Here is a 26,251-nt window from a genome sequence, read left to right as displayed (position 1 = left end):
TGGCCTTGGGAAAGCAGTCGAGAACGGCCCAAAGCCTTGGGACCCTGCACCCACATGGGAGACCCAGAAGAAACTCCTGCCTCCTGGATTGAAACAGCTCAGTTCCAGCCGTTGCAGCCATTTGGGGAGTGAACCAGCAGATGGAAGATCTTCTCACTGTCTCTCTGTAAATCTGCCTTTCCAATAAAAATAAATAAATCTTTTTTTTAAAGTAACATAAGTAATCTGTTCAATGTGACAATGAACATACGATGTTAACAGCAGTTTTCCGATTAATCTGACAGAACACTCAAAATACCACTACTGATAAAAGAAATACAGACACATTAGCATGTCCAGGGCCTTTGAAAGGCCGGTAGAGCTATCATCATTCTCCTTGCTTTCTTTTGAGGTTGATAGCAGCATGACTTAGACTGCAGGATTTCACCAGTGGAAAATGCACATGTGGAATGATTCAGAGTACGCAAACACCATGCAAGATCAGAAGCCAGGAACGGCTCCAACAGACAAGGAAAAGAAATGATAACCAAGAGAAGACTTCACAAAATTATTGTAGGACTCAGGAAACAATCCAGATAACAGTTCAGATAATAAACATTATAGGTTTTGAGGATCAAACGGTCTCTATCCCTGCCCCTTCCACTGCGGCCTGAGAAGAAAAACTAAATGGAAAGCTGCTGTTGAAAGATACAATCTAACTGCAAGATGGCTTATGAAAATCATCAAGGAAAAAGAAAAAAATTTTGGATGACAAAGCATATCATAATATCCAGGACCTGAAGAAGTATGCTAAAAACGCCCAAGGTGCTCTTTTTAACACGAAAAATACCAGGAGCAAGGAGCTTCATGTAGATCATGCCGCAAATCACTCTGGAAAAGCACAAAACATAGTTACATGCTAGAGCACAAAGCCCTATGATGACAGCAAAAGAAAGCTCTTCCTTCCTATGGATATTTGTTTTCTGTATGGAGATTCCCAAGAGGATGTTCTATGCAGGAACCAACTTAAAATGCAAGTTACCTGGTATATAACTTTGCCAGCCACACACACTGCACTGAAAGTATATATCCTTCCATAGAGGTGTTCCAGCCTACCCAGGACGGTAGACTAGTGGCTAAATTCCTTACCTTGCACATGTCGGGACCCCATATGGGTGCCAGTTCATGTCCCAGCTGCTCCACTTCCCTTCCAGCTCCCTAGTTGTGTCCTGGGAAAGCAGCAGAGGATGGCCCACGCCTGGAGACCTTGCACCCACCTGAGAGACCCAGAAGAAGCTCCTGGCTTCCAGCCGTTGCAGCCATTAGGGGAGTGAATCAGCAGACGGAAGATCTTCTTCTCTCTCCTCCTCTCTGTATATCTGACTTTCCGATATAAATTAATCTATTTTTAACTTTTATTTTTGATTTTGAATTGTATGATACAATACCACAGAATCAGGGAATCCCCCCCACTGACTGATTTTCCCCATAATGTTGCAAAAGTATAATCTTCCATAAGAAGTTATATTTCCATCAGTCTGTTATTTAAGTGTGCCCCAACATTGTTGTTACAGACAATGTCAGATAGTCCATCATCCCATTATCTAGATATGTCCAACAGTTTCATTGGGAGTCCATCTTTTGATGTGAAAGTAGGGAAGCATGCTGCATTGTGCATGTTACAATTGGATATAGCAGTCTCTATTACTCCATCACTACACATTCCAATTTGCATGATGGTTTCCTTATATTAGAGAGAACAAATCTTTAAACAAAGAAAAAGAAGAAGTGTTCCCGTGGCAGCCTTCCCAACTTTCCTTCAGATCATTTCCCTACAGCAATATTTAAAATTCAGCAAATAAGTTTTTACATATCCCACCAATCCCCACAGGAAAATGCATTACTTCCACTGTCTTCAAACAGTTAGTTGTGGAGAAAAAGATAGTAACATAACTTGCATGTCAAAAAAAAAATTAAATTATCAAGCCCATTGGGTGGCCTAGCAGCTAAACTCTTCGCCATGAATGCACTGGGATCCCATATGGATAACAGTTCTAGTCCCAGCAGCTCCACTTCCCATCCAAATCCCTGCTTGTGGCCTGGGAAAGCAGTCAAAGACAGCCCAAAGCCTTGGAACCCTATACCCTTGTGGGAGACCTGGAAGAAGTTCCTGGCTCCTGGTTTTGGATCAGTGCAGCACCAGCCATTTCAGTCACTTGGAGAGTGAATCATTGGATGGAAGATCTTCCTCTCTGTCTCTCCTCCTCTCTGTATATCTGATAAAAATAAAATAAATCTGATTGGGGGGACGGACTGTGCCAGACCCTGTACTGGCAAACTCACACAAGAATCAGGTTTGGGATCATCTCAGATGGTTTCTTTGGAGATCCCTCCAACTGAACTGCTGATCTCAGAACCCAACCATGAAGAGACTGTCAGCCAGTGGATTCTGAATAGGTTTCATCGCAATTGGAACGGCGAGATTGGCAGCAATTCAGAACTGCTGAACTATCAAAACTGCTTGAGCAGGACCCTCAGAGCGTGCCTCACATTGGGGATCTGGGATGGGTAGGAGGTAGGGTGGGGCTTTTCCCTCTGTTTCTCCCCGACCCCAGATACAGGGTAAAATGATGATATTAGTGTGGAAACAATGGTATTACCCACTTTCCTGTAGCCCTTGACCCTTTGTACCCTAATCAACTAAGTAAGATTGTTTTTTAAAAAAATAGCAATCATAAAGCACTCGGAAAGAAAAAAAAAGACATATTATTTTTCTTGGAAAGGCATATTTACAGAGAGAAGGAGAGATAGAGAAAAAGATCTTTCATCCACTCCTTCACTTCCCAAGTGGCCATAATAGTTGGAGCAGAGCTGATACGAAGCCTGGAACCAGGAATATCTTCCTGCTCTCCCACATGGGTGTAGGGTTCCAAGGTTTTAGGAGGTCCTCTACTGCTTCCCGGGCCATAGCAGGGAGCTGGATGGAAAGTGGAGTTGCCAGGACATAAGCAGGCATCCATATGGGATCCCAGCACATGCAAGAGGAGGATTTAGCCACTGAGCCATCACGCCAGGCCTGGCTCTTTACCTTTTTGATGGTAACCTTTACAACGTTAAAGAATTTAGTTTTAAAGAAGCATGCTACCTGTTTTTCTTTTTTTTTTTTTTCGCTTTTTTTCGATGATGTATTTTTTTAAGATTTATTTTATTTTCATTACAAAGTCAGATATACAGAGAGGAGGAGAGACAGAGAGGAAGATCTTCCATCCAATGATTCACTCCCCAACTAACTGCAACGGTCAGTGCTGCACCCATCTGAACCCAGGAGCCAGGAACTTCTTCCAGGTCTCCCACGCGGGTGCAGGGTCCCAAGGCTTTGGGCCGTGCTCGACTGCTTTCCCAGGCCACAAGCAGGGATCTGGATGGGAAGTGGAGCTGCTGGGTCTAGAACTGTTATCCATATGGAATCCCGGCGCATTCAAGGCGAGGACTTTAGCTGCTAGGCCACGCTGCTGGCCCCGATGATGTATTTTTGAATGCATTGCTTAACCCATTCAAGATCATGATGATTTACTTCTGTATTCCAGGAGCTTAGGTTGTAGCATTTAAATTTAGGTCTCTGACCCATTTTGTATTAATTCTTGTTTAAAACGTGAGGAAAGGATTCAAAACCATTCTACATGCGAATATATATGGTTGTTCTAGCACTGTTGTTGAAAAGTTTATTTTTCCCCCATAAATGCCTTGATAAATTGTTTTATTGAATTTTCATATAACATAAAATCGGCCATTTTAAAATGTAATAATTAAGTATATTTGTTGTGTTGTACAACTGCTACTTCTGCCTAGTTCTCACTTTGTGAATATACTAAATTAGATTGAACTAGATAAAACTGAAAACATTTTTGTTGTTCTCAAAGGAAATCTTGTATATGTTAAACAATAACACACTGTAATCCTGCTTCATTATTGCGATCTGCTTTCTATCTCCATGTATCTAGCTGTTCTGGATAGTTCATTTAAATGGATTTATAGAACATGTTATCTTTTATGTCTGACTTTTTCAGAATTTCATTTTTATAACTCAATAATATTCCATTGTATAAATACAGTGCATATTTTATCTAAAAAAATATCGAAAATTGTCATTAAGCCAAAGACAAATTTGGGACCTCATCTGAAAAATGCTGTTTCATTTGTCTATATCCTAATATTTTATTTAAGAAACCATAACTTATCTAACCACAAACTATAATTTTTGGTTAAAAAACCAAGGGTAAAACATGAAAAATTTACAAACTCCAACATTAATATTACTACTTTGTTATGGTAAGATTTTCAAAAGAATTCATTTATATACATGCACAGGGAAGACTTTCGATGTTCTTAAATTTTATTCATCATTTTTTAAATGTAATGATAATATATTCATCGAAACATACTGTCACTCTGTATTTCTTCTAGTTTCACCCTTACCAATCTTTGCTGTATTATAATGCAAATTTAATATACTTATCAAACAAGCTAGTGGATCAGAAATACTATAGCCTGCTGAGAAACACCACGGATACACTCAAACGAAATGATACAAAGCCCTACAGAAATACAAGGAATTACATCTTTCTTCTATGGGACAATAACCTTAGGTTACCTTTCACAAATGGCCCAGCTTACCGAAGAGGTTCCAGTTGACCCAGATGATTTGGAGGTTTCTAGTCAAGTCAAACATCAGACATTTGGCAAACATGAGTGAAAAGAATCAAACATCTGACAAAAGAGTTGAGCATTTTGATAAGATGCCCAGCAGGAAATCAGCAATTGGGAATCTCAGAGTTCTGGTCATGTCAGCAGAGTACAATAATCAAGAGCTCAGAAAACACAAGGGATTAAGAAAAAAGTTATCACTGAGCAGCAAATCTAGACAAGGAAATTTATTTTCACCTCCCAAAAGAGAGACATTGGAACAAAAACACAACACCTCCAAGAGCAATCTAAGCTGAAACAAACCCAAAAGGCAGCAGAGCAGTGAAAGAAGTTGAGTTTAGTCTTGATGATTTAACCCAAGTTTAGCTAGGATGATTTAGACAGGCTGTGTAAACATGAAAGACAAGTCATTGCTCTGGTTCACAATGTATGGGGAGAGGGGTAGTGACCAAAGTCCACATCTCTTACCACGTGCTGCCCTGTGTCACCTTGGGACTTTGTTGGTAGCAGGGCCATCACCAGATGTGGATCATCAACCTTGGACCAGAATCATGAGCTAAAGTGAACTTTTCTTTATCATTTACCCTGTCTGTGATGTTATGTTACTATAAGCAACAGGAAAAGGATCAACACAGCCATGATCACATACTTCCAACCTTCTCCCATCTTTTGCTTAAATGTGGAAAGGAGACAGATACAAGTTGAGATGGTTGAGATATCATCTGATGACACCCTGTAACTCACTAGAAGTATGTTGCTAAAAGTCTGGAGAGCATGGCAAAGATTCAGTCCTGTGTAGCTGAGTGTGGGCTGACTCTCTAACGTCATGAACAAGAGAGGAAGCAGCAGGTCTCTGGGCAGAATGACATGGTCCACTCCTATCACACATATTTCTATTTGGTTACAGAAATTCTATCCCGCTAATAAAAGTTTTCTGAAGCACTAGAACCTAGCAGAGACAAGCCCAGGCCCCTAAACTCCTGCCCTTCCAGGATTTTCAGTGTGTTCTCCACCATTACTCATTCCAACAGTTACTGGCCATCCATTATGTGCTTCTATACATCACAATGTCTATGATACTACTGAGGGGCCGCCTCCTCTTAAAGAACTCAGAAGGCAATATGCTACAGTCACTCAACAAGTATTGCCATCCTCCCGTGTTTCAAGCACAAAAATAAGACAATTTCTGCCTTCATATAGCTTTCTGGATAGTGCTACATTTTCACAAAATAATGGCTGGGGTGATACCCTTAGACTAACTGGGAACTTACAAGAAGAGAAAGATGAAAACATATAGAAAAGCCACACACTAATTCAGCACACACTGACACTGTCTCTTGCGGAAATCATTCTCTTGATCACCAGAGGTTGGATGGTCTGGGACAGCACAGGATGGGAGGGCTATTGCACAGGATGGAAGCCTGACCACATGCCAAGGCAGCAACGATGATGGGTGGCAGGCTCCAGGACCTATGAAGGAGCCCAGCCCAAGCTCAAGAAGCCTCACCTCTGTTCCTGCTGCAGTGCAGGTGGCCACAAGCTCCCTGGAGCTGGTAAACCAGGCTGGGTTCTCCTAGCCCAACCACCTGCCATTCTCTCTCCTTAGCTATCTTCAACCCATTTATTCCCTCTCACCATTCCTCTCTCCCAGAGGCAGAGCTTCAACTTTCAGTGACTCACAGGCCAAAACCTCTAGATTAGCTAAGCCTGACAGCTCTTATCCATCCTGCCATGGATGCCAACAGGCCCTAAATCAGAAATTTTAGACAGAAAAGTCACCATGTTTCATCCTAGTTAGAAGTTTATCACTGGTGAAAATTTGAAGAAATCAGCACAGATCCATCACTACTACTGGAACAATTTAGAGTATGTACCCCACGGACACAAGACTCACAGGACAGACACACATACACACACACACACACAAAAAAAAAAAAAAACACCTTTTCAGTCTTTGTTCCCAGTATCCATAAATCATGAATGTTTGCTGTGAGCAGTGACCTTTATGAAGGGCTGGAGGGCAGACAATAAATAAAAGAAGCAAACATAGTGCTTTGAAAAAAATGAAGCACGGTTCCGTTCTCTGAGGGGCTCACCATGGCATGGAGAGACAAGATGCCGATGTGATCATCTGGCACAATAGCTAAGTAGTAACACCAGATCCAACAGAAAGGAGCTGTAGAGTAGTAACAATCCATTAGTCCAACAGAAAAGAAACAAATCACTTAGGCTGGAGAGAAGAGGGATGGCTTATGGGAGAAGCAGAAATCAAACAGGGCAAGTTTTGAGAAGGGGTGGGATAAGGATATGTAAAAAGCACATTTAATATGTGCTAAGCAGCCACTTAATATTTTGAAGGTATGAAACTTTTTGCAGAGTATAAATCTACAAATGAATGTGCAATCTAGGTGGGATCACATGATCAACTGCCAAGATATAATATTAGAACTCATTAGATGTAAGGTTCCCACCAACACAGAGGGAAAAGGGCTGAGGAGAGAAGGACCAGGCTGCAAGAGGCGTGAAGCACCTTCATTTACAAAGCTGTGGGGAAACACTGAAGGTTCTGGAACAGAGCGCAAAATCATCAACGAGTTTAAGGAAGGATACAAAAGAGAAAAATAACAGTTACGTGGCCTACGGATTAGAACTTATTCACTCGGGCCTGGCGGCGTGGCCTAGCGGCTAAAGTCCTCGCCTTGAACGCCCCGGGATCCCATATGGGCACCAGTTCTAATCCCGGCAGCTCCACTTCCCATCCAGCTCCCTGCTTGCGGCCTGGGAAAGCAGTTGAGGACGGCCCAAAGCCTTGGGACTCTGCACCCACGTGGGAGACCTGGAAAAGGTTCCAGGTTCCCGCCTTCGGATTGGCGCGCATCGGCCCGTTGCGGCTCACTTGGGGAGTGAATCATCGGACGGAAGATCTTCCTCTCTGTCTCTCCTCCTCTGTGTATATCTGGCTGTAATAAAATGAATAAATCTTTAAAAAAAAAGAAAAGAAAAGAAATTATTCACTCACTGGGGGAAATTTCTCTAACAGAAAAACTGTTTCCCATCATTTCCTTTAAAAACTCTATGTACATCAGTCACCATAAAAGAAATACACATAATGTCTTCTACATAATAGTGGAAGAAATTTGTCCCTAAAGATCTTTTCTTTGTAAAAACTGAAGCCACCACAATTGATGCTTCAGTAAAAATGAATATTTATGAAATGTAAAATGACTTAGATTAACTTATTCCATTTTCATTCCTCTAAATTTAAATTTTTAAATCAGGCCAAAATGTAGATTTTGATTACAAAAGCAAGTTGTGAAAAAAAAAGTACTTGACAAGTAAAAGAGAGCAAAATTAAAAACAAAACTTGAAATAGGATGACAAAGGATGACAGAAAGGTGGTCAATTAGACTCAAAACAGCAGAGATCAACTGCAAAGTGGTATTATTTAACTCAATAACACAGTCACATTACAAGAACTGAAAGTTATAAAATAGCATCAAGTAAAAAGTCTGTCTCTCATCCCAGCCTTCTCCGCAGCTATTGCCTTCTTAGCTGTCCAACAAAGTTTCTCTATGCACACAAACACACATATTATTATTTAATATAAACGCATACTGTGTATACTGCTCTGTCCCTGCTTCTTTCACTGTACACTATATCCTGGCAATCGTTCCCTGTCCATTTATATAGATGTTCCACGGGCTTTTTGACAGCTGCATATTCCATCGTGAGAATGAACCATAATTTATTTAACTAGCCCCTATTGACGGGCATTTGGGCTGTTTCCAATCTTGCGCTATTGTACACAATGCTGCAGTGAATAACCTGGTACAGTCTTCATTTGGCACGTGTGCAAGTATATTAGTAAGATAAATTCCCAGAAATCAGAATCCTGGGTCAAACAGTACATGCATTTAAATCTTCGATAAATATTGCCAAACTGCCTTTCTTAAGAGGGGAGCCAATTTAAACTCCAGCCTGCAGTGAACAAGAGTGCCTTCTCCCTTGCAAATTTACGGAGCGTGTCATCAAAGGTCTGGGATTTTGCCAACCTCAGAAATGAAGAACGGTATTTGCATTCTCCTTATTATATGTCAGGCTGAGCATCTTTTCAAGTTTAAAAGTTGACTGTGCCTCCTTTTCTGTGTTCATAACCTTTGCTTATTTTTCTAAGATATTGTTCTAGTAATTTCTACACGTTTCCTATCTATTAGATATGTTAGTCACTCACCTATGATACCTATTGCAAATTTACCTCCTAGTTTATTTTTTTAACTTTGCCTATGGCAATTTTTGAGATGCAGTAAGATTTCTGTTTTAGTATAACCTAATTTATCAACTTTCAACATCTTCTCATTTTTTAGGTGTTAGAAAGATCATGATTCTAAAGAGAACTGACCCTTTCCCATACTTACATTGCTTCATTTTCAACATTTAAGTAAATGGAGAAAGAGTACAGTAGTTAAGAGCAGTAGCTAAACTGCCTACATTCATGTCCTGCCTCCAATGCTTAGTGATCTTCGAAGAGTCACATAACCTCTCTGTTCTCAGCTTCCACATCCACAATTAGACATAACAACTACTACCCCACCAGGTTACTGTGAAGATTGAGTGTATTCTTAAATGCAAAGTCCCATAGCACAGCACACTCAGGAGATCAGCAGACAGGAGCATCTGCAATTTATTCTGGTTTAAGGCATCAAGTACAGACCCCACATGTTTTTCCCCATATGGCTATCCAGTTGTCCTAACATCATTTCTGACTATTCCATTTTTTCACTACTAATTTGTGATACCAACTTTCCCATACGCCACATTTAAAAGCTTATTTAAAAACTTAAGTTTTTTTTCTTGTTTTGTTTATCTTGTCTGACCATTTTGGCTGGTATCTCCAATCCAAGTACTAACCAGGCCCAACCCTGCTTAGCTTCTGAGATCAGACGAGATCGGGAGCGTTCAGGGTGGTATAGCTGTAGACAGGCTGGTACCTACAATACAATGTAAAATCATGAGTAATTACTCCAGCAGTCCTAAAAACTGTTATGAGCCTATAAGTACTGCAGGAGAAATTAAACTTTAAAAAGCTCAAAGGTATGACTCTGCTTGCAAAATGTAAGTCTACTAAATCAGACTTAATAAAATAGTAGAACTTCCTTTAAGAATACAAAAAGATAGACCTAAAAAAGGGGGGGAGGAGGAGCAGAACACTCGAAGCATTGGGTAATTGAGCACACCTATCACTAAGCCGGAGGTGGAGCCCACATCCCCATCTTGACGCAGGCTTCAGGTGGAATTCCAAAATTTCCTCGCAAAGCCTTGAAATCAGCCTTAGCGCTGGGATGGCTACCGTTCTGTCATATTAAGCAAGTAGACTATTCTTGCCCTGCTGAGTGCTACTTTCAAGAACAGCTGCTAAAAAGTGGTCAAAAACTTTTTAACATGTCTACAAAGATGTCTTTCTTTTTTTCCTTGAAGGTCAACTTTACAATGAACTATGGTAACAGATCTCTTAATATTGACCCATCCTTGCATTTGGTGACTAATTCCCACTGATAAGTCCTATTTACTCATTTTTATTTAGCAGTTTATCTCAATATTCACATGTGACCACTCTGCAGTTTGTGTGTGTGTGTGTGTGTGTGTGCACTCTTTACCAGATTTGGCTTCAAAATTATTAAGGAATCTGGATATCTGATGTCTCCTTTGGTTCACACCCCTTGTGAAAGTGGACATCATGCTTTGGGAGACGACTCTGATACTTCCTTCTTTGAAAACCAAGCAGCAGGGGCCCAGTGGCGGGGCCTAGAGGCTAAAGTCCTCGCCTTGAAAGCCCCGGGATCCCATATGGGTGCCGGTTCTAATCCCGGCAGCTCCACTTCCCATCCAGCTCCCTGCTTGTGGCCTAGGAAAGCAGTTGAGGACAGCCCAAAGCTTTGGGACCCTGCACCAGTGTGGGAGATCTGGAAGAGGTTCCAGGTTCCCGGCTTCGGATCGGCGCACCGGCCCGTTGCGGCTCACTTGGGCAGTGAAACATCGGATGAAAGATCTTCCTCTCTGTCTCTCCTCCTCTCTGTATATCCAGCTTTCCAATAATAATAAAAAAAAAATAAAATAATAAAAGAAAAAGAAAACCAAGCAGCAAACGGAGACTCTATGACGGACTATGTCAATCAGTGGATTCTCCAACGACCTCATTGTGCTTGGAGTGGTGAGAGTGGCAGCAATTTAGAACAGTTGATCAAAACCACTTGAGCAAGCCCCTCGGAGCATGCCCCACATCTGGGACCTGGGGTGGGTGGGAGACTGGGTGGGGCTTCTCCCTTAAAATCCCCTTTTACATCAGATATATTAAGGAAACGATACGGAACTAATTGTTTTGCCCATCTTCCTGTAGTGCTTGAACCTTTTTACCCTAATTATGTCAAGACTGTCAAAAAATGAATAAATTAATTAAAAAAAAAAGAAAATCAAGCAGCTTACATTTTCTACCTCTTCTGGGACCACTTTATGTCAACTATATTTTGCTAAAAATGATCAATCCATTTAATTTTGCCAATTTGTTTTCAAAGAGTTGAGTAAACAGTCTTTAATACTTCCTTCAGTTTTCTCTATGACTTCTCCTTCAGTCCCTACTATGTGGACTTTCCTCCTTTTGCCCTGATTAAGCTAGTTTAGTGGTCTATACATTTCTCCTCTGACAGGTAAGTATAGTGGTCTATACACTTTTATAGCTGCCATCAAACTGCTTTTCAAAGAGCCACCTTTTAGATTAATACATTATTCTGTTTTTGTTTTTTTTCCTTCTTATTCAGGCTTTAAAGTTCTGAAAAGAGAACACCTTCAGCAAGAATTTTAAATGTGCTTTCCCTCCCCGCACCAAAAAGTAACACAACAAATGCAGGCAGTGAGTGTGGGAGGATGGTAGGGTGAGAAGGTTCACTGAGCTCCTAAACTTGTATTGCCATATAGGTAATATTTGTCTACCTCATATAAATACTGTTTTGTTTTGTTTTGCTTTGCTTTTAATGCTGAGGCAAGGAAGCACAGACTGTGCCAAATTTGTCAAGTTAAGTGTCTCCAAATCCCAAACACCTGATCGAGAAAACTGATCAGTAGCCAGCATTGTGGCACAACAGGTTAGGCCTCTGCTTACATCTCTGTTATACAAGTGCTGATTTCAGTCCTGGCGCCTCTGCTTCCAACCTAGCCCCCAAATAATTGGGGAAGGGATCATGGAACATGGCCAAACTACCTGGGACCCTACCACCCTCATGGGAGACCAACATGAAGTTCATGACCACTGGATTCAGCCTGTTCCAGCCCCGATTGTTGCGGTTATTTGGGGAGTAAACAAGCTGATCAAAGATCTGTCACCTCTGTCATTCTGCCTTTCAAATAAATAAAATAAAATTTAGAAGAAGAAAACAAAACAGTAACATTTCTAATGCAAAGGGGAAAAAAAGAAGAAATCTGAAAAAGACTTTAGAAAATAAAACAGAGTTTCTATAATTAAGTAATTCACTGGAGACAAGCTCAGTTCTGACTGTAATGAACTTACATTCTAACTATAGGGGAGCACTCATTGGTTTTAATTACAAGGCTTTCACCTCCAGCTCTGTCTCTAACAGTTCAGCTCAATGAACACGAATTTCTCTTCTCCCTCAACCGTCAAGTTCTCAGAATATTGCTGAACAGCTACAGACCAATACAAACACCACCACCTCCAAATCCAAAAAGTCAGGCACAGGGCTGCTGCACAACCCACCAACTAGCCAGCCAGTGCAGGACAAAAGCGCCCGTAAGCGCCCTTAGCAGGAACAGAGCATGCTGAAAATGAGGCGGTGCAGAGCAGGTTCAGGCCTAACTAATCACCATTAATGCCCCCATCCATTTTAGGTAGCTTGGGAGAAATGAAACAAACATATGTAAGTATGAAGAGTGGAATCTTCCCATCTTGCAAAGGGGAAATTTCCTAGGCCACAGAATATAAAAGGAAGAAAGGGATGAAGCCAAAAGGATAACCCTTAACATCAAAAGTATCTGGTTTAACACTGCACACCCGGCACTAGGCACGAGTGGCTTCATTCCCAGAGACTGAGTCCAGATGAGGCTCCACCGGCCCCAGGGCCATGCTCATAAGGTAGAGTGGGGGAGAGTGCACTCTGAGAAGCAAGTGCACCAAACCAATATAGTTCACCATCCCTATGTAAAGGGTTTGGGGCTAGAGATACTTAGGAATAGTTTTCGTATTTGGGAATACCTACTTTGGGAACGGAACCCAAATCTGAACCAACACAAAACTCCCTTATTACACTTAGGCACAAAGCCTGAACACTTTTGTCAGTGCACCTGCGTTTTGATTACCACCTGTCACAGGAGGTCGGGTGTATGCTCAAAGTTTAGGATGTTGCAACATTTCTGATTTCAGATTAACCTATGCTATTCAAGGGAGGGTGCTATTACGGATGTGCCTGCACTGTTTGCCACACACACACCGGCGTCCAGGGGAACCGGGCACAGCGCCCCGGGCAGTGAGCAGAAGGCTCGGCGGTCCCCGCCTGCCCAAAGCCTGGAAACTTCCCTCCAAGTGAAGCAGACTATGACTGATTCTTTGGGCGTCCCTGCCTTGTGGAAGCACAGCCAGCGCCTGCTGCAGCAGGAGCTCGCAGAGGCCTGCGCCTGCGCAGACCCCATACCTAACCCCAGCCAGAGGCGGCCCGCGGCTTTCCGCCCCCGCGGCCCCGCAGTACCGAGGCGCCGCCAATCGTTCGTGCGCATGCGCTGCGGCGACGCCCGCGCTCCCGGCGTACCCGGTTCTTACCCGCGACTCGGATCGGTTCCTCCCGGCCCGGCAAGGCGTCCTGAGGGCTGACAATCTTCGAACCGTGGTCGCCCATCTTTGGGATCGAGAGGAAGCTGTGTAAGAGCTGGCGAGCCGTCCGGGCGGCCGAGAGCATAGGCGAGCCCTGCTGAGGGGCGTCCCGAAGTGAAAACCGCCGCCCACGGAGCCTGCGGCTTAGAGCGGGGCGGAGACGGCGGGCGCCGAGATTACCCAGAGCTGGGGTGCTCCTTCCCCGAGGAGGAGGGCACCTGGTCCGCAGTCGCGCCCGGCGAGTTTGGTCCGCTCTGTGCTTCGGGCCAAAGTTCCCAGGCGAAGAACCAGCGCGCTAAACGCTCGGAGTACGTGAAGCGGTAGAGGCCAAAAAATAATAATAAATAAAATAACGCCTAGCCCAGTGGAACAGTTCTTTTTTTTTTTTTTTCAAACAGTTCGTTCCCCTTCTGCTCCTTGTTCAGCAGTTAAACAGAGTGTCCCGGGACTAGAAGACGACCTACCTGAGGCACAGCTAAAGAAAGTTCCTGACAAATGATCAGTTAGGCAACCCATGCACCCCCAAGTAAGCCAAGCACGAGGTCTCAGCCTGTGCGGAATAGGGAAAATGTATCCATCACATCTGTGATACACATACACAAAGAAAACATTTTACAGCCCATTGCACGGGGGCAGATCGAGGAACAAGGCACCCATGCCCCATTCATGCAGTTTAGGAGGATGGAATGGTGCTGTTGTTTCTGCAGTCATAGGCGATGAGATTTGTTACAGAAATACATGGGAGCTGGGGCCACAGTGGCCTTAATGTGAGATTTGGGGTTTATGCAGATGTGTTTCCAAAATGGGCGGGGAGTGTGGTAGGAAGGGAGGGACAGCGGATTAGAAACCACAGACATGAGAAGACGTTCACCCCACTTTCTCTTGGTTTTCATGTGGTCCGGCTGTAATATAAGGACAGGATTAGCTCACCGTATAGACTATGGCCAGACACACAACACCAAACAGATTAAGCCGGTACTTTGTAAAGGAGATTTTCTCTCATGCCAAATACCCAGTCAGTAAGCCTTTCCAGAAAACACCTTAGCGTATCCATCCGACCAGTCTCCTGAGGGCCTGGTCACCATTAAGCATTTGAGGACATAGTTTTTCTGTCAAAGGAAGTATTTTGTATTTCTCCTAAAGTATTGCCTGTTGAACAGACTGATTGGCGTTTTCTGTGTTTTATGGTGGATTTACCATCCTGATGGTTAACATCAGGACAGAAATACTCTACAAGTAAATCCTAAAGCACTTTTAATGTTAAAAGGAAGCATTCAATGTGAAGTGAGAACACAACAGAATTACACACTCTCCTGTGGGCGCAACCAATGAGAAAAACGAAAAAGCAAGCGTTTACAGTTTTGTTGTTCAGAATGGAATTCTGTAAATATTTTCTTTAAACTTTCTTAAATGTTCTGTGTCCTTAGTTAAAATGTTTTCAGGTTCCAATGGCTATATTTTTAATCATTAAAAAAATTTTTAAAGACAACCTTTATTTCAAAATATCTTTTCTTAAAGCAGCAATTTCCTATTACATTTGTTCAAAATAGTTGCAAGAAAAGCTGCATTGAGTATTTTGAGGTTATTTTTTTAGAAGAGAAGTATTTTGGCCTTCATTTTCACCACTGAGATTTCCTTTTCTTGACCTCATTTCTTCTCAGCTCTCCCAAACAGAGGCCCTACAACTTCTGGGGGCAGGAGGAGAGGCTCATATTCCACAACTGACACATGTTTCTTTGATATTGTGGCAGTTTTACTCTGGGTTTCCTACAAATTCTAACAATATATTTTTCTCTGGGATGCAGTCTAAACATCCCCTCTAGTATGACAAAATAGACCCAAAACATCACTCTAAAGAAAATAGGCCCAGTTTGATGACTCAGTGGTTAAATCCTCACCCTAAAGGCACTGGGATTCCCATATCAGTGCAGGTCATGTCCTGGCTGCTCTACTTCCCATCCAGCTCCCTGCTTGTGTCCTGGGAAAGCAGTGGAGGATGTCCCAAAACCTTGGGACCCTGTACCCACGTGGGAGACCCTGAACAAGCTCCTGGCTCCTGGCTTCAGATTGGCTTAGCTCTGGCCGTTGCAGCCACTTGGGGAGTAAACCAGCAAATAGAAGATCTTTCTATCTCCTTTTTGCCTTTCCAATAAAAGTAAACAAATCTTTAAAAAAGGAAAAGAAGTTCATTTCTCTTCCATGTAAGAGTGTAGAAAGAAGGGTCCGCTGCCGAACAGCACTGAGCCTTAACTTCCATAAGCTCTCATAGGGGATTGGCAAAACATGAAGTGTCCAGTGGTTATGAATGGAGATTAATTAACGAAAACCCTAACTTAGCTTAGCAAAAGATTCTTTTCCATTTCAGTAAGTGCTCTGCCCTATTCTCTGAAGATAGACATTTAATGCTGTAATCAAAAACTTAGGCATAGGTTTTGGATGGGACATAGATTGAGTTGCTTTAACAAAAAAGGGAAATGAGCCAATCCCAAAAGGTTAAATACCACATGTTTGCCTTAATTTAAGATGATATGATGTTATGTATAACATGTTATGTTTTGAATGTTATATGTTGTGTATAAACTAAAGTTGAAGTATAGGTGAGGTGGTCACAGAAGGTGGCTGGGAACCCGCATTTACTTTTAACATATTGGTTACTCATTACTATGTCAATTAATTCCATAATGATGTAAATTTTTGCTGATGGTATGTTGGAGCTTTCAATTGACTGGGATGATACTCTGCTGGCTCTGTCATCAGACCAGAGAGGGTATACCTAAGAAGCCGTTGAACTTGACTGGACAATAAGATGCTGGACTCTATGTTTGGTATACGCTTGCAATGGGGGAATCTCAACTGAACTTGAGCTGTGGTTATGCAACAAGGTGGAGGAATCCACCATGGTGGGAGGGTTTGGGGAAGGGTGGGGAAAACCCAAGTATCTATGTAACTGTGTCACATAATACAATGTAATTACTGAAGTTAAATAATAAATAATTAAAAAAAAAAAAACAAAGAAAGCAAATATGGGAGGTATAAGAGAGTCATTTCTTGGTGTGTGTGTGTAGATGTAGGTGTTTCCCTCTCATATAATCATCCAGAGGTAGGTGAGTCCAGAACTGGCAGGGCAAATCTGTTATCCTTTGACATGATCTATGTTCCTGAGTCCAAAAGGCCACGAGAAGGACCTGCCATCATGTCTCTACCTTGGCAAAGACTGAGAGGAAAGACACGCACATCTTCAGTGATTTTGAGAGTGTGCCAAAAGTACCACACGCTCTTTGTGCTAATTCCCTTCAAATGATTAGAGACATCACCCCATTTAACTGTCAGGAAGAGAGAAGAGGAAGTTCTTAAATGGAGAAACTGTGGATCCAACTAACAGTGGTTTCACGATTCTAATAATAAAGGAAAAGTGTATGAATGTATTTTGGTAGACTGCTCTGTCACAATCCACTCCTTTGCATGCTCAAACATCCATCTATACTTTTGATACAACACACCCTGATCCAGTTGGGGAAAACCGAAGTCCCAAGTAGTTATCTCTTTCAGCCAAAAGTCCACGACTTTGACCCCTGGAAGTCTGGATGTAATTCCTCAGGTCCAATGACCTGCAAAGAAAATAGTTACCTATTGCTCCCACCCTCCCCCAAACACCTCCTTGTACAATGGCAAAATAGGAATGTGAAAACCAATTTGAAAAAAGAGAAAGGTCGAAGAGTAGCCCATAGCCTGTTCTAATAGGGTAGTACATTTCCAAGACAGACAACATACTGAAAGTAATTCGTACTTATGTCCCAGCAATACTTTCTAAAAGGAATTCTCTTATTTGTTGCATTCTAAAGGTACCAGTTTTACCCACTATTCTTACCTGCAAGCCCTGATTTCACTGAAAGGGTATATTGCCCAGGCAGCCCACAAAACACAGCAGGTTGAGTTGGGAAGGCAATCCTCTTAATAGGCTCTTTCCTGCTTGGCTGGCTCCTATTGTCCAGCAAAAAACGCATTGCTGATGGCTCTTGAGAAGGGCTTTGGGTCACAGTTTATCTTCCACTATTGGAGGTATAGTAGTTCTTGGCTTTATCAAAACGAGAAGGCCCTAAATCCCTGCTCTCAGCCGATTTTTATCGGAGACTACAGTCAGAGAACTCCAATTTTAGCAGCGCTTTATTGCCTCCCATCTCTGTTCACAAAATGACTCACTTTTTCTTGAATTCATCTTGCTCAAAGGGCCTGGCTAAAGGAGGCAGCAAGCAACCAATACTGTCCCTGGCCAGGATCTCACCTCTGTGACCATTTCCCCACTGCTGCAGACTCAAAGAGCAGCCAATCTGCCTTCCAAAGAATTGAGTTGACAACTTTCTTTCACATGTTTGCAGTGACATAAAAAAAAAAAAAAGGTGACCAGTTTTCTAGCCTGTCATATCTATGTGCTTGCTGTCTCCTGCCTGTCAGCTAAATGAATATCATCACACAGTTTAAGTTACTGTTAAAGTTTGAAGATAACAGAGTTAGTATGTTTAGCAATATTGCAGGACTCAAGATCCATATTTAAAAAATCTGTTAATGTACTCTAAAAAAATGAAAATTAAAGCTTTAAAAGTACTATTTAATAGTATCAAAAAATCATACATTTAGGATCTATACATGAATAAATATGTGTTAGACCTGTACATCAAAAAATTACAAAACATTTCTAAGAGAAACATTAAAAGATCTGAATATACCACAGTTAACAGTCAGGAAACTCAAGATTGTTAAATGCCAATTCTCCCTTCACATTGATCTATCAGTTCAACACAATCCCAGTGAAAATCCCAGCTGGGTTACTTGTGAAAACCAGTCTGTTGATTCTAAAACACAATGCAAATGTGAGGTACCTAGAATAGTGAAAGCTGAGGAGTACAGATCCAGGCCAAAATCCTACATATCCTTCAGGTTCCACCTCACACCATTCCAAAGGCTTTGGTTGGCAGACCTCAGGGTATGCTCCCTTCCTCCCACTGGACTTGGGGCAGGGGCCGTGGGATGTAGCCGCAGAAGGAAGTTGCAGCCAAGGAGCAGGGCCCTACTGGAGGGAAGCCACACTCTTGCTAACTACATTTCTAGACCAGGCACAGTCCCTGGAAGTCTCCTTATTGGGGCAGAGATGGAGTGCAGGGAAGGTTGACTGAAACATTTCTCTCCACTCTGACTCAGTACTTTTCCACTTCAAAACCTTCTCCCTTTCTTCTCCCTTTCTTCTCCTGACCTTCATTAAATAGCAGGGGCCATTAGTTAAATTTTACCTAATTGTTCTTGAATGTAGTCTGACTCACAGAATCTTGGGCCCTATGCCATTCCATGGTGGGAAAATGGAATGAAGCGAGCCACTGCTTTCCATTTTGTCCTCTCAAAGAAAGAAAGGAAAAAAGGAAGGAAGAAACGAAAAGAAAAAAAAAATATTTATTTACTTATTTGTTTGAAAGGCAGAATTGCAGAGTAAAGACAATCTTTTATCTGCTTCCATCACTCCCCAAATGGCTGCAACATCAGGGGCTGAGCCAGGCTGAAGCCAGGAGCTTGGAGCTTCATACAGGTCTCCATGTGGTTACCAGGGGCCCAAGGACTTAGGCAATGACTTCCACTATATTCTATTAGCAGGAGCTGAATTGGAAGTAGAACAGCTAAGATATGAACCAGCACCCATATGGGAAGCCAGCATTGCAGGCAGTTGCTTAAACCATCATCCACAGCATCAGCTCCCAGTTTGTCCTCTTGCTTATACTATCACAACAGTAAGACCTGATTGTTCCTTTCCTCTGTGCTCGTTGTCCTAACCGACCACCTCAATGTCTGACAGTTCAACAAGAACAAGTTTCAAAGGTACAAAGTTCAAAGAATTATACCACATGAATTTAAGACTTAATTTTGAAACTATAGCCGTGAGTGGAAGCTGTTTGGTGTACTAGTTAAGATACTTCTTGGGATGCCAGCATCCCATATTGGGCAGCCTGGATTCAAGTCCCCACTCCATTTTAGATCCAGCTTCCTGCTAAAGTATACTCTGGGAAACATAAATGATGGCCCAATTATTTGGGTCCCTGTCATTCACAAAGGAGATCTGGATGGAATTTTTAACTTCTGGCTTTGGCCTGGCCCAACCCTACCTATTGTGGATATTTGGGGAGTGGACCAGCAGATGGAACAAGTCTCTCTGTATATATCTCTGCCTTGCAAATAAAATAAGAGGGAATAAAATCTTTACAGATGTCTACGAACTTCTCCACATTCCCTTCCAAATGTCCGCTTGCATTGTGGTTGCACTCAATCTTTGCTTCTAATGAACAGACTAAGATAAAAGTGATGCAGCCCGTAACATCTGAGATGAAGTCAGAAAAGGCAGCCAGTTTCTTCTTACTCACTTCAATGTCATTCCCCCTGGGGAGAAGCATTTGTTACTTCAGAACAATATCTGGTAAATGCTCTCAGGAGAAGTCTGTGTGGCGCAGAACAGGCAGGAGTTGGGAAGCCAGCTTTCCAGCCCCATTCAAGCTTTCAGATGACAGCTTTTCTCCAACCTCGCAAGAGATTCTGAGCCACAATGACTAGCTTACTGCTACCAAAACCCTGACCCACAGAAACTGTGAGAGAATTAAGATGTGCTGATTTTTAAAAGTTTGTTTTTAAAACCAAAGGTGAGTGCCCGGCGCAGTGACCTAGCAGCTAAAGTCCTCGCCTTGCATTTGCCAAGATCCCATAGGGGCACCAGTTCTAGTCCCAGCAGCCCCACTTCCCATCCAGCTCCTGCTTGTGGCCTGGGAAAGCAGTCGAGGACAGCCCAAAGCCTTGGGACCCTGCAATCACGTGGGAAACCTGGAGGAAGTTCCAGGCTCCTGGCTTCAGATGGGCACAGCACTGGCCATTGTAGTCACTTGGGGAGTGAATCATCGGATGGAAAATCTTCCTCTCTGTCTCTCCTCCTCTCTGTATAGCTGACTTTGCAATAAAAATAAATACATCTTAAAAAAAACAATGGTGAGATAGTGAGACAATTCTTGAAAACCAAGCTTTTCAGAATTAAAAGTTTTCTTGGGCCTTCCACATCTGTGTGCATAAAATAAAAGTAAAACAAAAACACACACTCGTACATATTTTAAGATAAACTCTATAATAGGAAGAGCAAAGGACATGATATAAGGAATCTCAGAGAAGAGCAACATCCTCCTCCCATCCTTCACCCTATGATGAACCTGAGGTTGGAATCTTGGAAGCAACCACATGAACTGGGAAGAAACTTAACATTGGGGAACTACTACTTCACCTGCTGGGACACATTCTAGGACAATGTCTCAAATGGTTCAAGCTATCATAATCAAGTCACAGACTCAGTGGCTTCAACAGGAGAAATTTATTTCTCCAAGTTTTTTGAGATTAGAAATCCAAAATCAAAGCTCTGGCATATTCCACATCTGGTGAGGGCCATTTCCTAATCACCACATGTTCTTGATGTCTACTCACATGGCAGAGAAAGAGCAGAGGGTGGGGAGAGACCATATCTCTGTGTCTCCTCTTCTAACAGCACTAATTCCTTGCATGAGCACACCAGCAACTTCGTTACCTGCTTCCTAAGTCTGTAGTATGCTCCTCTAACAAAATATCACAGGCAGGGCAATTTATACAAAACTGAAACTTATTTCCTCACAGTTATAGAGGCTGAGAAATCTAAGATAAAGGTGCCAGCATCTAGGGACGGCCTTCTTGCTCCATCATCCCAAAGCAGAAGGCAGTGGGCAAGAGGAGAGAGATTGCCTTTGCAAAAGGAACTCAAACTCATCTTTTTTAACAAAGAACCCTATCCTTCAATAATGACATGAATCCATGTACTCTACTCTTATGACCTAATCATCTATCACAAGGCTGCACCTCTTACCATTAGTGCATTAGGAATTAACATTCCAACATATGTTTTTGGGGAGACACATTCAAGCTTAGCAACTCCCAAAGAGCTCACCTCCAGACACTATCACATGAAAGGTTGTGGCTTCACCATATAGTCTATACACAGTAGTTAATAACCCATTTATAAGGAAATCAATCTAGTAAGTAGAACCAACATATTTTAATAATGACTTAGGAAAAAAGATTTAGAGACTAGATATGAGATTGTATCCAAAAGTAACAAGAACAAACATAATTGGAAGATATTTATATTTGTTATATACAACTGCGTGCACTATATGTACAGGTGTATAGATCTGAAATGTATTACTTAATTTCACTTCAATAAAACATAATTTTTTTTTAAAGTCAAGGCCTAGAGACTAAAGATCTCCTCAGAAGAACCTTGTATCTGGAAGAGCAAGAGGGGTGGCGGGGATGGTGGGGAGGTGGTTGTGAGCAGAGGAAACACAATGGATGAGCACAGGGCCATCCAAGGATAATGGACCCGAGTGCAGCCTCACAACCGACACAAGAGAGAGCTCAGGAGAGCTCTGTTGGTCCTCCAAGGAGGTTGGGAACATCAAAGGGCTCAAAGAGCCCAAAAAGTCCCAGAAAGAGTGGGGACAAGGAAAGCCACTACTAGACCCTGTGACCAGATACAACAATGAGTTCCCGGTATCCAATAGGACCAGCTATGATGCCTGAAGGACTAAGCAGGAGCTCATTGGTCAGAAGTCCAAGTCACATTAATGGAGATATGATGAGGACAGTGGCCAAGGCAGAAGGATACCTCAGTGTGTGGACATGTCAGTTTCTCCAAGATGCCCTGTTGAAAATGAGATAGGAAAGGGAAGAATATAGAAAGAACCTCAAAACCAGAGGGGCTGCTTCAAACTGGGAGTCACCAAAAAGTTGATTTATCTTGACAAGATCAAGTATTTTTTTGAGATTGTGAGAAATGAGAAATAAATGCAAGATGAAATCAGTTACAGACTATTGAGAAATTAATATTTCTTATGTATCTGAGTCATGTTGTTTAAATTTTGACCACATTTCATGAATATCTACCCAAGTTTAAAGAAAGGCTGTCTTTTCTAGTCTAGGAGCCTGGGATGGTATCTATTTCCTAGGATATCATGTAAAAAAGTAAAATATTGTACAGTACCAGTTTACAATAAAATAGCAAAATTAGAGGGATGAAGATAATGTAATTATATATATTCAGTTGTAAAGGCAATGCTTTATTGTAAAATCATGTCCTTTTACCATTTCTGCTATCAATATGTCCTTACTTTTTATCAACAGTGATGACAGATGGCAGTAGTTCTTCTAAATCCCTCATCGGGCAAAACTTGGAAAAGAAAAATCTATGTTGGATTCCACAATATTGACTCAAATTCTACTGGTTCTTGAAATCCCCAAGTGTGGGGATCATCACAATAAAGTGTGTGATAGAACACAACCCAGATTAGACATTTCATCCACACAAGCCTTCTTGCTCCCTCAACACCCAGGACAACCCCTGTTCCAGGGACATCAGCCCTAAACAAGCAGCCTTTTCTCTTTTTCCAAATCTTCCATCTTATTCTGCTGTCTTAGCTTTCCTATGAATATACTGTTCCTAGCCACCTCTCCCTTGGTAGACTAGAAACAGTAAAGGATATGAATTAAGGAATAAGAGAAAATCAAGTATCCTCACTGCTTCTTCTACCATTGAGATGAACATTAGGATAGAATCTTAGAAATATCCACACAAACTAGGGAAGAGTTTAAACTAATAGTCAACTAAGATTTGATAAATAATCATTTGTTTTTTGTTCTCTATCAAAATATTAAATTGCATACATCCTGATCAAATGATCTAACTGTATACCAGAACTTGTTTATAAAGAAACTTAGGCGCCAAATTTTTTTCCAGTTAATTTTCTTTCATAGAATCATTAGTGTAACAGGGAAAAAGAGAGGATGAGAGATTCTTCAGAAAGTAAGAAAATACATGAAGACATTTTTATTTAGTGAGAACTGAAGAATCAATATAATATTATTTAACTATAATGATATTTAACTAAATTAAGATACTACTCATCATAAATATTAAACAATATTTTGATGTCTAATATGCTCTTTGTATTGTCCTTACAACTATATGTGGCTGAAACTTTAATTTGTTTAGTAATTCTTAAGCTCACACCATATGCAAGGCACCAGCCAAATCCAGCAAACCAAAGATTAAGTCCTTTTCTAAGAACTCATGGTACAGTAAAACACATATCCCACACACAGTTAGCCACAGCTCCACACAAAAGGCAGACCAAGAATACCCCACAGAACAGCCTTGGACAAAACACTGTAATGCATTAGAGAAGGAAGACCAGATCTCAACCTCTGAGGATGCAAGTCACATACCAGGAAAGCCACGCATCAGAACTGAAACACCAAGGCTGTAAAAGACCTGGAGGGTGAACTCACCGCCAAGCCATGCAAAAGGCTGGACTTATTTTCCCCTCCAACAGGCATTTAGCTCTTATCTCCATCCTTTATTAAACCAGAAAAAAAAAAGAGTGATATATACCCTGGCATACTCAAATAGAGATAAGGCTTTTTCCCCCTTACCTTTTTCATAAAAGCCACTTAACTAAGTAGAGAGACACCCTCACAAATGAATAAATGGAAAGCCTAATGTGACACTCTACATTTGCATATTTAAAACCAAGTGACCTTATTTATGGTTTATCTGTAGAAGATTCAAAGCTGTCCTGAGCATTTTAATTAGTTGCCAGTGTTATTTGACTGGATTCTAAAGGGAAAATAGAAATAGGAAGAGCTTTCATCACAGACCACTGAGGCTCTTACCCCTCAGGTATGAGTTTTACATGCACTCTTACTTTTACTTTTTAATGGATTATTTATTCCCATTGAAAAGGCAGATTAACAGAGAGGCGATACAGAGAAAAAGATCTTCTATCTGCTGATTCATTCCTCAAATGGCCACAATGGTTGGAGCTAGCTGATCTGAAGCCAGAAACCAGGAGCTTCTTCCGGGTCTCCCACATGGATGCAGGGACCCAAGGCTTTAGGCCATATACTCCACTGCTTTCCCAGGCCTCCTCCACCTCCAACTGCGAGCATCCTGTATGGGTGCTGGTTCACGTCCCAGCTGCTCCACTTCCAATCCAGCTCCCTGCGTACATGCATCCTTTCAAATCTTCACTCTGACCTATAGTCCCAATTACACATGAGAAAATTGAATCTCAAAAAAGTGCTCAAGGAAACAGAGCTTCTAACAAGAATTTCTATCTACATATAAATTTTCCAAACTCCCAAGTACAAGGTCATTTATGTTAAAAAAAAAAAAAAAAAGGAGGCATCTGTATCTTACTTTGATAAACTGCTAAGCTCACTTAAATGCTTGCATGATTTGATTTAAATGCAAATGAGAATGGAATGATTTGGGCAAAAGGTAAGAATCCCCTATAAAGCCCTCTCTAGAGATGACTAGTCATCTCCCAATCACTATTCACTCTTCCTTTGGCCAGTAGTAAAATCCTCCACCCACCAAGTTTCTGTGAGTCCATGCTCACACAGAAAGACGGCTAGATGTGATCATGTGACTGAAGTTACAGCCAAAGGGTTGCAAGCAAAAGTCAGGTGTGCAATGCCCAGATCACACCCTTCGAGGCAGGAGGCACTCTCTGGACCCTTCTCCTCTCCTGCTATCTGAAACATGAGTGTGGGAACCAGAACTCAGAACCGCTGCCAACCAGGAGAGGGGAGGCACGTTTTGGAAGGAGTAACAAGATATGGTGAATTTGGGTCCCCAATGTCACAAATCTGCCATTTCACCCCTATACTGCATTTTTGTAGACTAATACATTAGTGCTGCAAACTGAATGCATCGACCCCAACATTTCCTTTGTTGAATCCTCAAGGTCAAGATTTGAAGGAGTCCTCATGGGTGGGACAGATGACCTTATGATGGAGACCCCACAGAGAAGTCTCTCGCTCATTCTGCATGGAAGGACACTGCAAGAACCAGGACACGGGCCCACACCAGACTCTGAATCTGACCACACCTTGACCTGGGACTTCCCAGCTCCTTCAACTGTGAGAAAGAAGTTTCTTTCATTTGTTTATAATCCACATGGTCTATGCTATTGTGTCACAGCTGTCCAAATTGACTGAGAAAATGAGAAAGGAACTGTTTTGTTTAGGTTTTGAGTAGCTCAATGGCTCTCAAAACTTGAGTATACATTCTAGTCACAGAAACCACACAGATTCCTACGCCCTGACCTGGAGCTTGTGATTTATTCATTTAAGTGTACCCCGAGACTCAATGTTTCTAATAAATTCACAGGGGATGCCAACACCTCTAATCCAGGCATGAATGTTGAGAATTGTAATTCTATCTAACCCACACCCAAAATCCTAGCCCACAAATATACATGCCCTTAGGGGTCCTGGAACCTAATAACGGTTCCCATCAGCCTTCAACCATTCCAACTTACACACTGAACCCAAAGTTAGAATTTTCCTCAATTTAACCCAACACTATCAATGTTGATCATGCCAGAAACCATGTAAAGAGCATGGACATGAAGTATGTCATCCCTGAGCATCTGTCAGGCCTTGGTTCTAGGACAATAAACAGCAATATCCAAGAGTATTTTGGGTCTCTCCCCTCAACATAGTAGCTCATATATCATCATGAACCTTCCCTTCAGTAGCACTAACCATATGGGATCTTTTGCTTGATAGCAGTTTGTTTTCTTGGTGCCT

At 41.9% G+C, this 26,251-nt stretch overlaps 1 protein-coding gene across 3 annotated transcripts in view; it reads right to left on the bottom strand.

Annotated features, from left to right (window-relative positions):
- The window catches only part of MSRA (methionine sulfoxide reductase A), a 409,813-nt gene that overhangs the window by 344,731 nt on the left and 38,831 nt on the right, over positions 1–26,251 (bottom strand). Inside the window, exon 1 of one of the 3 annotated variants that reach the window (XM_058670088.1) lies at positions 13,505–13,897. The exons of 1 other annotated variant lie outside the window; for it this stretch is intronic. In XM_058670088.1, the coding sequence (XP_058526071.1) occupies positions 13,505–13,640 (136 nt within the window). In that variant the 5' untranslated portion in view covers positions 13,641–13,897. Of the gene's footprint in view, positions 1–13,504; positions 13,898–26,251 lie in introns of those variants that run through there. One more of the 3 variants, XM_058670087.1, reaches the window with a different exon arrangement.

The sequence above is a fragment of the Ochotona princeps genome, chromosome 11 (genome assembly GCF_030435755.1).
Source record: "Ochotona princeps isolate mOchPri1 chromosome 11, mOchPri1.hap1, whole genome shotgun sequence".
Classification (NCBI taxonomy): Eukaryota; Metazoa; Chordata; class Mammalia; order Lagomorpha; family Ochotonidae; genus Ochotona; species Ochotona princeps.
The sequence above is the reverse complement of the archived record's forward strand: the minus strand, read 5'-3'. Positions and strand labels throughout refer to the sequence as shown.